The sequence below is a fragment of the Pristiophorus japonicus genome, chromosome 5 (genome assembly GCF_044704955.1).
Source record: "Pristiophorus japonicus isolate sPriJap1 chromosome 5, sPriJap1.hap1, whole genome shotgun sequence".
NCBI classification, from domain to species: domain Eukaryota; kingdom Metazoa; phylum Chordata; class Chondrichthyes; family Pristiophoridae; genus Pristiophorus; species Pristiophorus japonicus.
In genome coordinates this window covers 3,875,567-3,893,950 of record NC_091981.1, presented here as the reverse complement: position 1 = coordinate 3,893,950, position 18,384 = coordinate 3,875,567, and the positions used below count along the sequence as shown (strand labels likewise).

General features: G+C 48.8%; 2 protein-coding genes across 3 annotated transcripts in view; one reads left to right on the top strand and one right to left on the bottom strand.

Annotated features, from left to right (window-relative positions):
• The window catches only part of exosc7 (exosome component 7), a 37,330-nt gene extending 22,108 nt beyond the window's left edge, over positions 1 to 15,222 (bottom strand). The window contains exons 1-2 of the mRNA XM_070879773.1: positions 15,128 to 15,222; positions 8,804 to 8,905 (exon numbers count right to left, since the gene is read on the bottom strand). Coding sequence (XP_070735874.1) covers positions 8,804 to 8,905; positions 15,128 to 15,184 — 159 coding nt within the window. The 5' untranslated portion in view covers positions 15,185 to 15,222. The remainder of the gene's footprint in view (positions 1 to 8,803; positions 8,906 to 15,127) is intronic.
• Positions 15,223 to 15,491: 269 nt separating this feature from the next.
• The window catches only part of LOC139264209 (palmitoyltransferase ZDHHC3), a 47,967-nt gene continuing 45,074 nt past the window's right edge, over positions 15,492 to 18,384 (top strand). Inside the window, exon 1 of one of the 2 annotated variants that reach the window (XM_070880315.1) lies at positions 15,492 to 15,856. The gene's annotated coding sequence lies outside the window, so the exon portion shown is untranslated. The remainder of the gene's footprint in view (positions 15,857 to 18,384) is intronic. The other variant, XM_070880316.1, reaches the window with a different exon arrangement.

The following is an 18,384-nucleotide window of genomic DNA, read 5'->3' as shown; positions in this document are numbered from 1 at the left end:
GTGTAATGAGAGGGGATTAATTAGCAATCTCATTGTGCGAGGCCCCTTGGGGAAGAGTGACCATAATATGGTGGAATTCTGCATTAGGATGGAGAATGAAACAGTTAATTCAGAGACCATGGTCCAGAACTTAAAGAAGGGTAACTTTGAAGGTATGAGGCATGAATTGGCTAAGATAGATTGGCTAATGATACTTAAGGGGTTGACTGTGGATGGGCAATGGCAGACATTTAGAGAACGCATGGATGAATTACAACAATTGTACATTCCTGTCTGGCGTAAAAATAAAAAAGGGAAGGTGGCTCAACCGTGGCTATCTAGGGAAATCAGGGATAGTATTAAAGCCAAGGAAGTGGCATACAAATTGGCCAGAAATAGCAGCGAACCTGAGGACTGGGAGAAATTTAGAACTCAGCAGAGGAGGACAAAGGGTTTGATTAGGGCAGGGAAAATGGAGTACGAGAAGAAGCTTGCAGGGAACATTAAGGCGGATTGCAAAAGTTTCTATAGGTATGTAAAGAGAAAGAGGTTAGTAAAAACAAACGTAGGTCCCCTGCAGTCAGAATCAGGGGAAGTCATAACGGGGAACAAAGAAATGGCAGACCAATTGAACAAGTACTTTGGTTCAGTATTCACTAAGGAGGACACAAACAACCTTCCGGATATAAAAGTGGTCAGAGGGTCTATTAAAGAGGAGGAACTGAGGGAAATCTTTATTAGTCGGGAAATTGTGTTGGGGAAATTGATGGGATTGAAGGCCGATAAATCCCCAGGGCCTGATGGACTGCATCCCAGACTACTTAAGGAGGTGGCCTTGGAAATAGCGGATGCATTGACAGTCATTTTCCAACATTCCATTGACTCTGGATCAGTTCCTATCGAGTGGAGGGTAGCCAATGTAACCCCACTTTTTAAAAAAGGAGGGAGAGAGAAAGCAGGGAATTATAGACCGGTCAGCCTGACCTCAGTAGTGGGTAAAATGATGGAATCAATTATTAAGGATGTCATAGCAGCGCATTTGGAAAATGGTGACATGATAGGTCCAAGTCAGCATGGATTTGTAAAAGGGAGATCATGCTTGACAAATCTTCTGGAATTTTTTGAGGATGTTTCCAATAAAGTGGACAAAGGAGTACCAGTTGATGTGGTATATTTGGACTTTCAGAAGGCTTTCGACAAGGTCCCACACAGGAGATTAATGTGCAAAGTTAAAGCACATGGGATTGGGGGTAGTGTGCTGACGTGGATTGAGAACTGGTTGTCAGACAGGAAGCAAAGAGTAGGAGTAAATGGGTACTTTTCGGAATGGCAGGCAGTGACTAGTGGGGTACCGCAGGGTTCTGTGCTGGGGCCCCAGCTGTTTACATTATACATTAATGATTTAGACGAAGGGATTAAATGTAGTATCTCCAAATTTGCGGATGACACTAAGTTGGGTGGCAGTGTGAGCTGTGAGGAGGATGCTATGAGGCTACAGAGTGACTTGGATAGGTTAGGTGAGTGGGCAAATGCGTGGCAGATGAAGTATAATGTGGATAAATGTGAGGTTATCCACTTTGGTGGTAAAAACAGAGAGACAGACTATTATCTGAATGGTGACAGATTAGGAAAAGGGAAGGTGCAACGAGACCTGGGTGTCATGGTACATCAGTCATTGAAGGTTGGCATGCAGGTACAGCAGGCGGTTAAGAAAGCAAATGGCATGTTGGCCTTCATAGCGAGGGGATTTGAGTACAGGGGCAGGGAGGTGTTGCTACAGTTGTACAGGGCCTTGGTGAGGCCACACCTGGAGTATTGTGTACAGTTTTGGTCTCCTAACTTGAGGAAGGACATACTTGCTGTTGAGGGAGTGCAGCGAAGATTCACCAGACTGATTCCCGGGATGGTGGGACTGACCTATCAAGAAAGACTGAATCAACTGGGCTTGTATTCACTGGAGTTCAGAAGAGTGAGAGGGGACCTCATAGAAACGTTTAAAATTCTGACGGGTTTGGACAGGTTGGATGCAGGAAGAATGTTCCCAATGTTGGGGAAGTCCAGAACCAGGGGTCACAGTCTAAGGATAAGGGGTAAGCCATTTAGGACCGAGATAAGGAGAAACTTCTTCACCCAGAGAGTGGTGAACCTGTGGAATTCTCTACCACAGGAAGTAGTTGAGGCCAATTCACTAAATATATTCAAAAGGGAGTTAGATGAAGTCCTTAGTACTCGGGGGATCAAGGGGTATGGCGTGAAAGCAGGAAGTGGGTACTGAAGTTTCATGTTCAGCCATGAACTCGTTGAATGGCGGTGCAGGCTAGAAGGGCTGAATGGCCTGCTCCTGCACCTATTTTCTATGTTTCTATGTTTCTATGAACTGCCTCCAAAGCAAATATATCCTTTCATAAATATGGAAAACAAAACTGCACGCAGTATTCTAGGGGCCGAATAGCCTGCTCCTAATTATTCAGAGCAGATCTTTCTAACAGTGTAATGTGTGCCAGTGAGCACACTCACCAGTTTGTCGAGCTGTTGAGTTGGGAGGGGCTTAGCCAGTCACGTGATGTTCACAAGACTCAATAAAACCCCAGCCAGTTGGGTTCGGGGGATCCACGATGAGGCAGGTGGTTGTGAGCCTGGTGGATGAACTGGTAATGTGTCGTGTGATTGTTAAACCTTTTGCTAATAGACCAACTAGTTCTTAAGAATTCACAGCAACACATCGCTATTAAGTAAAGAATCCATGAAGCAAATACATTACAAACAGCATACTTCTGAAATTAGATTAATGCCTTTGAATCAGCTCTTTCATCGCTTTTCTGAATAAAACCAATTGTGGAATTTGTGGGGTTTTTTTGTGGCTGTTGACGAACATAAGAATTAGGAGCAGGCCGTTCGGCCCCTCGATTCAATGAAATCTTGGCTGATCTTCGACCTCAACACTTTCCTGCCCGATCCCCATATCCCTCAATTCCCTTAATATCTAAAAATCTATCGATCTCTGTCTTGAATATACTCAAAGTCTAAGCCTCCACAGCTCTCTGGGGCAGAGAATTCCAAAGATTCACCACCCTCTGAGTGAAGAAATTTCTCCTCATCTCAGTCCTAAATGGCCAACCCCTTATTCTGAGACTGTGACCCCTGGTTCTAGACTCCCCAGCCAGAGGAAACATCCTCCCTGCATCTACCCTGTCAAGCCCTAAGAATTTTGCATGTTTCAACCATAATAACAAAGAATTAGGAGGAGTCGGCCATTCGGCCCCTCGAGCCTGCTCCGCCATTCAATAAGATCACGGCTGATCTTCAACCTCAACTCCACTTTCCCGCCCGATCCCCATATCCCTCAGTTCTCCAATGTACCTCACTCTTCTTCATTCTTTCTCAGGAGGAGTAACAATTGGTGTTAATCTTACTGAATTTTCAACATTCATCACTGTGAAACAAAATATGCATGAGTGGGTTGTGTAATGAGGAAAGGTTGAGGAGGTTGGGCCTCTACTCATTGGAGTTCAGAAGAATGAGGTGTGATCTGATCGAAATGTATAAGATTATGAGGGGGCTTGACAAGGTGGATGCAGAGAGGATGTTTCCACTGATGGAGGAGACTAGAACTAGGGGGCATGATCTTAGAATAAGAGCCGCCCATTTAAAATTGAGATGAGGAGAAATTTATTTTCTCAGAGGGTTGTAAATCTGTGGAATTCGCTGCCTCAGAGAGCTGTGGAAGTTGGGACATTGAATAAATTTGAGACAGAGATAGACAGTTTCTTAACCGATAAGGGGATAAGGGGTTATGGGGAAAGGGCGGGGAAGTGGACCCGAGTCCATGACCAGATCAACCAAGGTCGTATCAAATGCTGGAGCAGACCCGAGGGGCCGTATGGCCTACTCCTGCTCCTATTTCTTATGTTCTTATGACAGACTTCCTGCCAATTAAGGTGTTGTGGCATGCTGGAATGTAATAGAAACTGGGACATTTACTCAAAGCAGCACAAGATTAGGTCTACCCTCACTGTCCTGGCAGAATGAAGGAGCTGTTACAATTGGTTCAGTGGCCTGCTCTTTGGTGGCTGAGCAGTTGTGGTCATTTCAACCATAGTTTTCTCCAGTGTCCAAATAAAGAGTAGAGTTGTTATTGAGCTTGAAGGCGAAGTTTGCCCTGCTCTGCTCAAACAGGGAACAAAAATAGTTCCACATGACATGATGTGGAATAAATCTCCAAATCAAAGCGGTTCTGGGTTTAAATATTTTATTGAGCACATGTACCATATCTTTCTGACTGTTTTAAAATGGTCTCTAAACTGCAATTTGGGGAAAATTCTCTGTTGAATTTATTTCTGTATTGGAGGGAATCTGCATCACTGGCTGCTATACAGACTTCCGCTTTCTAAGCAAGGTGAGCGCCTCTCTTAACATAAGAATTAGGAGCAGGAGTCGGCCATTCGGCCCCTCGAGCCTGCTCCGCCATTCAATAAGATCATGGCTGATCTTCTACCTCAACTCCACTTTCCCGCCCGATCCCCATATCCCTCGATTCCCCGAGAGCCCAAAAATCTATCGATCTCAGCCTTGAATATACTCAATGACTCAGCATCCACAGCCCTCTGGGGCAGAGAATTCCAAAGATTCACCACCCTCTGAGTGAAGAAATTCTTCCTCATCTCAGTCCTAAATGGCCGACCCCTTATCTTGAGACTGTGACCCCTGGTTCTAGACTCTCCAGCCCGGGGGAAACATCCTCTCAGTATAGGAGCAGGGAGGTCTTACTGCAGTTGTACAGGGCCTTAGTGAGGCCTCATCTGGAATATTGCGTTCAGTTTTGGTCTCCTAATCTGAGGAAGGACGGTTTTGCTATTGAGGGAGTGCAGCGAAGGTTCACCAGGCTGATTCCCGGGATGGCAGGACTGACATATGAGGAGAGACTGGATCGACTTGGCCTGTTTTCATTGGAGTTTAGAAGGATGAGAGGGGATCTCATAGAAACATATAAAATTCTGATGGGACTGGACAGGCTCGATGCAGGAAGAATGTTCCCGATGTTGGGGAAGTCCAGAACCAGGGAACATAATCTAAGGATAAGGGGTAAGCTATTTAGGACTGAGATGAGGAGAAACTTCTTCACTCAGAGAGTTGTTAACCTGTGGAATTCCCTATCGCAGAGAGCTGTTGAGGCCAGTTCATTGGATATATTCAAGAGGGAGTTAGATGTGGCCCTTACGGCTAAAGGGATCAAGGGGTATGGAGAGAAAGCAGGAAAGGGGTACTGAGGTGAATGATCAGCCATGATCTTACTGAATGGCGGTGCAGGCTCGAAGGGCCAAATGGCCTACTCCTGCACCTATTTTCTATGTTTCTATGTTACCCTGTCAGTCCCCCTCAGAATCTTCTATGTTTCAATGAGATCACACCTCATTCTTCTAAACCCAAGCAACTCTTGCCGCTTGAGAAGCCACAGTGGGTCAGACATAACCATCACAGATTACTGGTCCACGTGCGATTATACTGTTGTCTGTGTCAAAAATCAAATATGCCAACTCCCATAATGCCTGGCTGCACTTCCAAGGTTGTCTCAGAATTCCCTGCAATTGTCTTTGGAACTCGTATGCATATGCAATCACCATCAAGTGCCACACTGGCTTTGTACGTAGGGAGACTTTCAATGAATACACTTTCTAAAGATCTAATGTGACCTGCTTTACATAAAATCTATTGGCAAGCATAGATACGGATTAGTTATTTACTGTATGATCTATTTGTAAGATCAAAAATTTTAAAACTTTTCAGTGAAAAGACTGCAAACAAAAGGGAAGAGAGAGGGTACAGAGGAGATTTACCAGGATGTTGCACTGGAGAGGGCACAGAGGAGATTTACCAGGATGTTGCACTGGAGAGGGTACAGAGGAAATTTACCAGGATGTTGCATTGGAGAGGGTACAGAGGGGATTTACCAGGATGTTGCACTGGAGAGGGTACAGAGGAGATTTACCAGGATGTTGCACTGGAGAGGGTACAGAGGAGATTTACCAGGATGTTGCACTGGAGAGGGTACAAAGGAGATTTACCAGGATGTTGCACTGGAGAGGGTACAGAGGAGATTTACCAGGATGTTGCACTGGAGAGGGTACAGAGGAGATTTACCAGGATGTTGCACTGGAGAGGGTACAGAGGAGATTTACCAGGATGTTGCACTGGAGAGGGCACAGAGGAGATTTACCAGGATGTTGCACTGGAGAGGGTACAGAGGAGATTTACCAGGATGTTGCACTGGAGAGGGTACAGGGGAGATTTACCAGGATGTTGCCAGGACTGGAGAATTTTAGAGGTGAGGAAAGATTGCATCGGCTGAGGTTTTTTTCTTTGGAACAGAGGAGGCTGAGGGGAGGGGGAGACTTAATTGAGGTGTATAAAATTACGAGGGGCCTAAATAAGAGTGGATAGGATGGACCTGTTTCTTTTCGCAGAGGGGTCAACAATCAGGGGGCAGAGATTTAAAGTAATTGGGGGGAGGTTTAGAGGGGATTTGAGGGGAAATGTCTTCATCCAGAGGGTGGTGGGGGTCTAGAACTCACTGCCTGAAAGGGTGGTAGAGGCAGAAACCCTCACCACATTTAAAAAGTACTTGGATGTGCACCTGAAGTGCCGTAACCTATAGGGCTACGGACCCAGAGCTGGAAAGTGGGATTAGGCTGGGTAGCTCTTTGTCGGCCGTAAATTCTACGATTCCATGTTTATTTCAGTGATTTTATATCAATAAGCCCACAGCCATAAGAACATAAGAAATAGGAGCAGGAGTCGGCCATACGGCCCCTCGAGCCTGCTCCGCCATTTAATCCGATCATAGCTGATCTGATCATGAACTCAGCTCCACTTCCCTGCCCGCTCCCCATAACCCCTTATCGGTTAAGAAACTGTCTATCTCTGTCTTAAATTTATTCAATGACCCAGCTTCCACAGCTCTCTGAGGCAGCGAATTCCACAGATTTACAACCCTCTGAGAAAATAAATCTCTCATCTCAGTTTTAAATGGGCGGCCGCTTATTCTAAGATCTAGTTCTAGTCTCCCCCATCAGTGGAAACATCCTCTCTGCATCCACCTTGTCAAGCCCCCTCATAATCTTATACATTTCGATAAGATCACCTCTCATTCTTCTGAATTCCAATGAGTAGAGGCCCAACCTACTCAACCTTTCCTCATAAGTCAACCCCCTCATCCCTGGGATCAACCTAGTGAACCTTCTCTGAACTGCCTCCAAAGCAAGTATATCCTTTCATAAATATGCACGCAGTATTCCAGGTGTGGCCTCACCAATACCCTGTATAACTGTAGCAAGACTTCCCTGCTTTTATACTCCATCCCCTTTGCAATAAAGGCCAAGATTCTATTTGCCTTCCTGATCACTTGCTGTACCTGCAGACTAACCTTTTGTGTTTCATGCACAAGTACCCCCAGGTCCCGCTGTACATGTTACTGCATGCAGGCCTGCTGTAACTATGTACTATCTTCTGAATTCACAAACGTGAAATGCTCAATTGTAACAATGGTCGCCACTGCTTAGCGAGGGCACATGGCAACGTTCCCACGAAGCTACGCGGCCAGACGTGTGTCTGGAGATCCCACGCTGGCCGCTTACTGGCTTTTGAATGGGAGATTTTGCGCATGCCTGTTAAAGGGACCGTGTACCCAAATAAAATTAGGGGGGGAACACTGGGGCGTGGGTGATTTGCCGGCTATACACGGTGGACGCACATATTTAAACGAGCAGGAATTCTCACTCAGCAGCTTGCCTCTGCTACATCCTGAATCCCATCACTGGGGTAACTGCACTTTATAACGAGGGCCAAGCAGCGGATCGAAGACTTTGCACAGCCTTTTATATTGGTAAATACGCAATCAGCAACTTATCAAAGTGCCTGAAATAGTCGGCACACTTCACAAGTTGTACGCGACGCCCGTGTAATTGACTCCCACGCCAAAGATGGGCAGAGGAAACGTTACAAGGACACCCTCAAAGCCTCCCTGATAAAAATGCAACATCCCCACCGACACCTGGAAGCCCCTGGCCAAAGACCGCCCTAAGTGGAGGAAGAGCATCCGGGAGGGCGCTGAGCACCTCGAGTCTCGTCGCCGAGAGCATGCAGAAACCACGCGCAGGCAGCGGAAGGAGCGTGCGGCAAACCAGTCCCACCCTCCCTTTCCCTCAACCACTGTCTGTCCCACCTGTGACAGGGACTGTGGCTCTCGTATTGGACTGTTCAGCCACCTAAGGACTCATTTTAAGAATAGAAGCAAGTCTTCCTTGATTCCGAGGGACTGCCTATGATGACAATAATGGCAAATGGCCAGCGTCATTTCCCCGATATAGGAGGCGGTCCATGCTTAGTGCGGACACTAGTGGTGGGGACCAATGCTCCCGTTAAGCTGCGTGTTCTGGGGGGGGGGGGGGGGATCCCATGCAGGAAGCTTAACAATGGAAATAATCGCACATGGGCGAGAATTTGAGTGGGTCGTGCTGCCAGTTAAAGGGACAGTGCACCCAATAATATTACTGGGAACATTGGTGTGGACTGTATTTTAATTAAAACATCCAATATCCCTTCCAGGATAAACAACTTCTTTTATCTTTAAAAAGGCAGAATTATAATAGACTACAACTCTACACTTTTGCAGATAAATTAAACGCCATTAATAGCGTTGAAAATCCTCCTGTTTAAGAACAGCTAGCTCATTTAGTGGGGGCAAAATAAATCACAATTGAAATTCAACTAAAGTATTTGCAAAAGATTGCTTCAATTACACAGAAAGGCAGCACCGCGCAGTCCTTACAATCTTCACTCTCGCAGATCCACTTGTGTTTGACACCACATCTGTCTCTATTTCAATATGTCTGTAATCTTCACAGCCACGGCCATCAATTCGCAGATCATCCTACAGAACAGAAACAGGAGACAGTAACTTTGGGGTTGTTCTACTCGGAGCAGAGAAGGTTGAGAGGAGATTCGATCGAGGTGTTCAAAATCATGAGGGGTCTGGACAGAGTAGAGAGAGAGAAACTGTTCCCATTGGTGGAAGGGTTGGGAACCAGAGGACACAGATTTAAGGTGACTGATAATATATATACATAACACATTATAAATATATATCTATTTCTATATTATATATAATAAAATCGCTGGAGAAATACCACCAACGATGTCTCCCCAAGATCCTGCAAATCCCCTGGGGGGACAGACGCACCAACGTTAGCGTTCTCGATCAGCTAACATCCCCAGCATTGAAGCAATGACCACACTCGACCAGCTCCCAAAGCAAGCGCTCTACTCGGATCTCCTACACAGCAAGCGAGCCCCAGGTGGGCAGAGGAAATGTTACAAGGACACCCTCAAAGCCTCCCTGATAAAGTGCAACATCCCCACCGACACCTGGGAGTCCCTGGCCAAAGACCGCCCTAAGTGGAGGAAGAGCATCCGGGAGGGCGCTGAGCACCTCGAGTCTCGTCGCCGAGAGCATGCAGAAACCAAGCGCAGGCAGCGGAAGGAGCGTGCGGCAAACCAGTCCCACCCTCCCCTTCCCTCAACCACTGTCTGTCCCACCTGTGGCAGAGACTGTAATTCCCGTATTGGACTGTTCAGTCACCTGAGAACTCACTTTTAGAGTGGAAGCAAGTCGATTTCGAGGGACTGCCTATGATGATATATATATATTTATTTAAACGTGTCAGATTATGTTTGTCCATGAAAGCTACATTTAGAATGTTTTTTGCTGTTTGCTCCATCCCTGTAGCCTGGGACACTTTGAAAGCCCCAGTGCCAGCAGCAGCAGAGCTGCCTTCGTTACACTGCTGGAGATCTACAAGGACAGTCCTGATGAAAACTAAACTTACACACGCAACTGCCCTCCCATTTCATTCCTTTTTAATCTTTAAATCTGCAACTATCCAAAAATACCGACCGGCTACAAGCTGCGCATGATGGCAGCTAAAGATCCAAGGCTGCAGGATCAATAGAAAACATCCCAGGCAGAAAATTCTCGGTTTAATGTCTCTCGCCTTTAGTGACATACATCGAACAATGGAACATTCCTGAGTACCACACTGAAGTGTCATCCTAAACGATATGCTCAAATCTTAAGAGTGGGGCTTTAACCCACAGCATCTTGTATTTATATAGCACATTACTTAATGTAGTCAAACATCCCAAAGCACTTTACAGGAACGTTATCATAGAATCTTAGAAATTTACAGCACAGAAGGAGGCCATTCGGCCCATCGTGTCCGCGCCGGCCGACAAAGAGCTACCCAGCCTAATCCCACTTTCCAGCTCTCGGTCCGTAGCCCTGTAGGTTACGGCACTTCAGGTGCACATCCAGGTACTTTTTAAATGTGGTGAGGGTTTCTGCCTCTACCACCCTTTCAGGCAGTGAGTTCCAGACCCCCACCACCCTCTGGGTGAAGATATTTCCCCTCATATCGCCTCTATACTTCTCCCACAATTACTCTAAGTCTATGCCCACTGGTTTTTGACCCCTCTGCCAAGAGAAACAGGTGCTTCTTATCCACTCTATCCAGGCCCCTCATAATTTTATACACCTCAATCAGGTCTCCCCTTAGTCTCCTCTGTTCCAAGAAAACAGACCCAGCATTTCCAATCTATCCTCATCGCTAAAATTCTCCAGTCCGGGCAACATTCTTGTAACTCTCCTCTGCACCCTTTCCAATGCAAATCATATCTTTCCTGTAATGCGGTGACCAGAACTGCACGCAGTACTCCAGCTGCGGCCTAACCAGCGTTTTATACAGTTCAAGCATAACCTCCTTGGTCTTGTATTCCATGCCTCAACTAAAGGCAAGTATTCTGTCTGCCTTCTTAACCACCTTATCTACCTGGCCTCCTACCTTCAGGGATCTGTGGACCTGTACTCCAAGGTCCCTTTGTTCCTCTACACTTCTCAGTGTCCTACCATTTAACGTGTATTCCCATGCCTTGTTAGCCCTCCCCAAATGCATTACCTCACACTTCTCCGGATTGAATTCCATTTGCCACTGTTCTGCCCACCTGACCAGTTCATTGATATCTTCCTGCAGTCCGCAGCTTTCTTCTTCATTATCAATCACACGGCCGATTTTAGTATCATCTGCAAACTTCTTAATCATACTCCCTACATTTAAGTCAGAGTCATTGACATATACCACACAAAGCCAGGGACCCAGCACTGAGCCCTGCGAAACCCTACTGGATACAGTCTTCTAGTCACAAAACCTTCCCATCAACCATTACACTTTGCTTCCTGCCTCTGAGCCAATTTTTGATCCAACTTGCCACTTTGCCCTGGATCCCATGGGCTTTTACTTTCGTGACCAGTCTGCCATGTGGGACCTTATCAAAACCTTTGCTAAAATCTATATACACTACATCGTACACACTGCCCTCATCGACCCTCCTGGTTACCTCCCCGAAAAATTCAATCAGGTTAATCAGACACGACCTTCCCTTAACAAATCCGTGCTGACTGTCCTTGATTAATCCAGGACTTTCCAAATGAAGATTTATCCTGTCCCTCAGGATATTTTTCAATAATTTTCTCACCACCACGGTTAGGCTGACTGGCCTGTAATTACTCAGTCTATCCCTTTCTCCCTTTTTAAACAAAGGCACAACATTAGCAGTCCTCCAGTCCTCTGGCACTGCACCTGTAGCCAAAGAGGATTGGAAAATGATGGTCAGAGCCTCTGCTATTTCCTCTTTTGCTTCTCTTAACAGCCTGGGATACATTTCATCCAGGTTTGGGGACTTATCCACTTTCATAGCTGCTAAGTACTTTAATACTTCCTCTCTCACTATGTTTACCTCGGCTAATATTTCACACATTCTCCCTCATTGCAAAGTCTGCATCACCCCTCGTATGTGAAAACAGATGCAAATTATTCATTAAGAATCCTCCACACGCAGATTTCCTTTATGGTCTCTAATTGACTGCACTCTTTCTCTAGTTATCTTCTTGAATGTATTTATAAAACATCCTTGGGTTTTCCCCAATTTTACTTGCCAACATTCTTTCATGCTCTCTCTTTGCTTTCCGGATATCTTTTACAATTGCATCCCTGCACTTCTTATACTCCTCTAGTTTCTGCAGTATTGAGTCCTCAGTATCCGCCATAAGCTTCCCTTTTTTTCTTTATCTTACCCTGTATGTCCCTTGATATTCAGGGGGCTCTATATTTGTTAGCCCCAACCTTTTTTTTTAAAAAGGGAACTGTACCCTCTGGATCTCCTCCTTGAATGCCTCCGACTGCTATGACACTGATTTACCATCAAGTAGCCGTTTCCAGTCCACTTTGGCCAAATCTCATCTCAGCCCAAAATTTGACACCGAGCCACAAAAGGAGATATTAGGACTGGTGACTAAAAGCTTGCTCAAAGAGGTAGGTTTTAAGGAGCATCTTAAAAGAGAGGTGGAAGGGTTTATGGAAGGAATTCCAGAGCCAGGGGGCCACACAGCTGAAGGCACAGCCGCAAGTGGCGGAGCGATTAAAATCAAGAATGAGCAAGAGGCCAGGATTGGAGGAGTGCAGATATCTCGAGGGGTTGTGGGTCTTGAGGAGATTACAGAGATAGGGAGGGGTGAGGCCAGGGAGATGTGAAAAAAAATGGATGAGAATTTTAAAATCGAGGCGTTACTTAACTGGGAGCCAACATTGGTCAGCGAACACAGGGGGGTGATGGGTGAGAGGGACTTGGTGAGAGTTAGAATGTGGGCAGCAGAGTTTTGGAGGAGTTCAAGTTTATGGAGGATGAAATATGAGAGGGCAATCAGGAGAGCATTAGAATTCTTATTCAGTCAATGACTATACTTAAAAGCAACTAATGTACCCAAAACACAGATGTTCCTGAAAGATGTGATAAAGTCAATGGGATAACTGAGAGCTCTTCTGTTTCCATTGCTAGATTTCCTGAGATGCGAACTAAAGACCGGCTACAGGAGAAGACACTGCTATGGACCGGTGACTAAATCAGAACAAGCAGAGGCCGTTATGAGTGAGATTTATGATCAGTCAAGTGGTAGAATGTAATAAAAGGAGGAAGTGCTAGTCAGCATCTGCGGAGAGAACAAAGTTAACGCTGCAGATTTAATCGCTCCACCGTTGGTGACTGTGCCTTTAGCTGCTCTGGAATTCCCTCTGCAAACCCCTCTCTCCTCTTTAACACCTACTTCTTTGACCACATTTCACAGCCCAAATGTCTGTCAGCTGTGGCTCAGTGGGTAGCCCTCACACCTCTGAATCAGCCATCATTATCATCGGCAGTCCCTCGGAATCGAGAAAGACTTGCTTCAACTCGAGTCCTTAGATGGCTGAACAGTCCAATACGGGAATTACAGTCTCTGTCACAGGTGGGACAGACAATGGTTGAGGGAAGGGGAGGGTGGGATTGGTTTGCCGCACGCTCCTTCCGCTGCCTGCGCTTGGTTTCTGCATGCTCTCGGCGATGAGACTCGAGGTGCTCAGTGCCCTCCCGGATGCACTTCCTCCACTTAGGGTGGTCTTTGGCCAGGGACTCCCAGGTGTCAGTGGGGATGTTGCACTTTATCAGGGAGGCTTTGAGGGTGTCCTTGTGACGTTTCCTCTGCCCACCTTTGGCTCATTTGCCGTGAAGGAGTTCTGAGTAGAGCGCTTGGTTTGGGAGTCTCGTGTCTGGCAAGCAGACAATGTGGCCCTGCCCAGCGGAGCTGATCAAGTGTGGTCAGTGCTTCGATGCTGGGGATGTTGGCCTGAATCAGCCATGATCTTATTGAATGGCAGAGCAGGCTCGAGGGGCCACATGGCCGACTCCTGCTCCTAATTCTTATGTTATGTAAGTCCCACTCCAGAGACTGGAGCACAAAAATCTAGACTGACACTCCAGTGCAGTAGTGAGGGAGCGCCGCACTGTCGGAGGGGCAGTACTGAGGGAGCGCCGCACTGTCGGAGAGGCAGTACTGAGGGAGTGCCGCACTGTCGGAGGGGCGGTACTGAGGGAGTGCCGCACTGTCGGAGGGGCAGTACTGAGGGAGCGCCGCACTGTCGGAGAGGCAGTACTGAGGGAGTGCCGCACTGTCGGAGAGGCAGTACTGAGGGAGTGCCGCACTGTCGGAGGGGCAGTACTGAGGGAGCGCCGCACTGTCGGAGAGGCAGTACTGAGGGAGTGCCGCACTGTCGGAGGGGCAGTACTGAGGGAGCGCCGCACTGTCGGAGGGGCGGTACTGAGGGAGCGCCGCACTGTCGGAGAGGCAGTACTGAGGGAGTGCCGCACTGTCGGAGGGGCAGTACTGAGGGAGCGCCGCACTGTCGGAGAGGCAGTACTGAGGGAGTGCCGCACTGTCGGAGGGGCAGTACTGAGGGAGCGCCGCACTGTCGGAGGGGCAGTACTGAGGGAGCGCCGCACTGTCGGAGGGGCAGTACTGAGGGAGCGCTGTACTGTCAGAGGGGCGGTACTGAGGGAGTGCCGCACTGTCGGAGGGGCAGTACTGAGGGAGTACCGCACTGAGGGAGTGCTGCACTTTCAGAGGGGCAGTACTGAGGGAGTGCCGCACTGTCGGAGGGACAGTACTGAGGGAGTGCCGCACTGTCGGAGGGACGGTACTGAGGGATCGCTGCACTGTCGGAGGGGCAGTGCTGAGGGATCGCTGCACTGTCGGAGGGGCAGTGCTGAGGGAGTGCCGCACTGTCAGAGGGGCAGTACTGAGGGAGCACCGCACTGTCGGAGGGGCAGTACTGAGGGAGCACCGCACTGTCGGAGGGGCAGTACTGAAGGAGTGCCGCACTGTCGGAGGGGCAGTACTGAGGGAGTGCCGCACTGTCGGAGGGGCAGTACTGAGGGAGCGCCGCACTGTCGGAGGGGCAGTACTGAGGGATCGCTGCACTGTCGGAGGGGCAGTGCTGAGGGATCGCTGCACTGTCGGAGGGGCAGTGCTGAGGGAGTGCCGCACTGTCGGAGGGACAGTACTGAGGGAGCGCCGCACTGTCGGAGGGGCAGTACTGAGGGAGTGCCGCACTGTCGGAGGGGCAGTACTGAGGGAGCCCCGCACTGTCGGAGGGACAGTGCTGAGGGAGTGCCGCACTGTCGGAGGGACAGTACTGAGGGAGTGCCGCACTGTCGGAGGGACAGTACCTACCTGCACTCCGTGCATCACATAAACTTTCTCCGCCTCGCTCAACACCACCGCCGCCATTTTGTGCCACCGGCGTCTCACGTCATCACCCGGCGACTGCGCCACTCTGGCGTCACGTACCAACCGAGCATGCGCAGACCCATTGCATGGAGCAATGATGTCATCTGGTTGACATCACTTTGCTCCAGCGTTGATATAATTTCAATTGGGTCCCGCCGCTCGGTGAGTCAAAGTAAATCCCTGGGTGCCGCCCATTGGAAAACAATTTACATAAAGCACGTTGGATTTTTCTGTGTGTGGGGCGGGGAGTGGGTGGAGCTTGAGTGGCGGCCGCTGATTGGACGGACGGGGGGGGCCGGAAGCGTGGGTGCGGAGAGCTGAGGGAGTTTCCGGTTCCCGCCCTCCCAGCGTCCAGGGTAACGGCGGTGTGTGATGGCGGGCGCGGGGGCCGCCTGAGGGACAGCGAGAGAGAGAGAGCGAGCGTCCCGGACCCGGAGATCGACACAGGCCGGCGGACAGTGTGTGACCGAGGCGGCTCCGGCTCCGGCCCCAGCCCCAGGCCTCGGGCCCGGCCCTCCCTCCGCGTCTTCATGTCGCTTCAGCCTGCGGGCCGAGTGAGCGGCGGCGGCGGCGGCGGCTCCCCCACCCACTGAGCGACCCTCCCGGGGAGGGGTAGGGGGACCTGCGGCCTATCGTCCTCGGGTGAGGGAGGAAGAGGAGCAGCGGGAGCTGGTGAGTGTCTCCCCGGGTGGGGGAGCGGCCGACCCCCGGGACCCCACATCCTTCACCGTCCGGCAGCGGGCCGCGGGCTCACTCAGTGCACTGAAGAAAGACTTGCATTTCTATAGCGCCTTTCACGACCACCAGACGTCCCAAAGCGCTTTACTGCCAATGAAGTACTTTTTGAAGTGTAGTCACTGTTGTAATGTGGGAAACGCAGCAGCCAATTTGCGCACAGCAAGCTCCCACACACAGCAATGTGATAATGACCAGATAATCTGTTTTAGTGATGTTGATTGAGGGATAAATATTGCACCAGGACACCGGGGATAACTCCCCTGCTCTTCTTCCAAATAGTGTCATGAGATCTTTTATGAGCGAGTAGACGGGTCTCGGTTTAATGACCCAGCCGAAAGACGGCACCTCCGACACTGCGGCGCTCCCTCAGTACTGCCCCTCCGACAGTGCGGCACTCCCTCAGTACTGCCCCTCCGACAGTGCGGCGCTCCCTCAGTACTGCCCCTCCGACAGTGCGGCACTCCCTCAGTACTGCCCCTCCGACAGTGCGGCGCTCCCTCAGTACTGCCCCTCCGACAGTGCGGCGCTCCCTCAGTACTGCCCCTCCGACAGTGCGGCGCTCCCTCAGTACTGCACTGGGAGTGTCAGCCTAGATTTTTGTGCTCCAGTCTCTGGAGTGGGACTTGAACCCACAACCTCCTGACTTGGGTGAGGGTGATGCCCATTGAGCCACAGCTGACACCAGAAGGGGCAGTACTGAGGGAGCGCCGCACTGTCTGAGGGGCAGTACTGAGGGAGCGCCGCGCTGTCGGAGGGGCAGTACTGAGGGAGCGCCGCACTGTCGGAGGGGCAGTACCGAGGGAGCGCCGCACTGTCGGAGGGGCAGTACTGAGGGAGCGCCGCACTGTCGGAGGGGCGGTACTGAGGGAGCGCCGCACTGTCGGAGGTGCCGTCTTTCGGATGAGATGTTAAACCAAGACCCTGTCTGTTCTCTCAGGTGGCATAAAAGATCCCAAGGCAGGGGGTTCTCCCTCAATTAACATCACTAACACAGATTATCTGCTCATTTTCACATTACTGTTTGTGGGAGCTTGTTATGTGCAAACTGGCTGCTGTGTTTCCCACATTACAACAGTGACTACACTTCAAAAAGTAATTCATTGGCTGTAAAGCGCTTTGGGACGTCCTGAGGTTGTGAATGGAACTGTACAAATACAAGTCTTTACTTTCAAATTTTGTTTGATAACGCTCCTGTGTAGCGCCTTGTTAAAGATGCTGTACAAATGCAAGTTGTTTTTTGGGTTGACCGATCATTTTCTAGGGGAAGAGGGGCAATTTTCCAAGCTTTGTAGGTTGACATTTCCTATATTACAACAGTGACGACTCCAAAAGTACTTCATTGGCTGTGAAGCACTTTGGGATATCCGGTGGCCGTGAAAGGCGCCTTAGAAATGCAAGTCTTTCTTTCAACCATTCTCCTGATTGGGACAGTATGTTTTATTAATCCATTAACCTGCTTAGTGGAGCTCCCATCTCAGCTTTATTGATTGATTTATATTCTGCAGTTTGAGGAAACTATATATTTTATATAAACGGTGAATTTAATTATTAGAACCACTGCTTTGCTTATGTACTATTTAATTTAGATTACTAAATGTAACAATTTTCTTTTAATTTTATGCTAAAAGTATTAGAACATAAGAATTAGGAGCAGGTGTCTTGCTCTGCCATTCAATAAGATCACGGCTGATCTTCGACCTCAACTCCACTTTCCCGCCCGATCCCCATATCCCTCGATTCCCCTAGAGTGCAAAAATCTATCGATCTCAGCCTTGAATATACTCAACGACTCAGCATCCACAGCCCTCTGGGGCAGAGAATTCCAAAGATTCGCCACCCTCTGAGTGAAGAAATTCCTCCTCATCTCAGTCCTAAATGGCCGACCCCTTATCCTGAGACTGTGACCCCTGGTTCTAGACTCCCCAGCACGGAGGAAACATCCTCCCTGCATCTACCCTGTCAATCCCCCTCAGAATCTGATATGTTTCAATGAAATCGCCCCTCATTGTTCTAAACTCCAGAGAGTATCGGCCCAATCTACTCAATCTCTCCTCATAAGACAACCCTCTCATCCCAGGAATCAATCTAGTGAATAGCGGTTATGTTACTGGACCAGTAATCCCACGGTCTGGACTAATGATCCAGAGAAACGAGTTCAAATCCCACCACGGCAGTTGGGGAATTTAAATCAGTTAATTCAATAAATCTGGAATAAAAAGCTAGTATCAATAATCGTGACCATAAAACTACAGGATTGTTGTAAAAACCCATCTTTAGGGAAGGAAATCTGCTGCCCTTGCCTAGTCTGGCCTATATGTGACTCCAAACCCACAGCAATGTGGTTGACTCTTAACTGCCCTCAAATGGCCAAGCGAGACACTCAGTTGTCAAATGGCGGCCCCTCCTTCTCGAGGACAATTAAGGATGGGCAATAAATGCCGGCCTTGCCAGTGACGCCTACA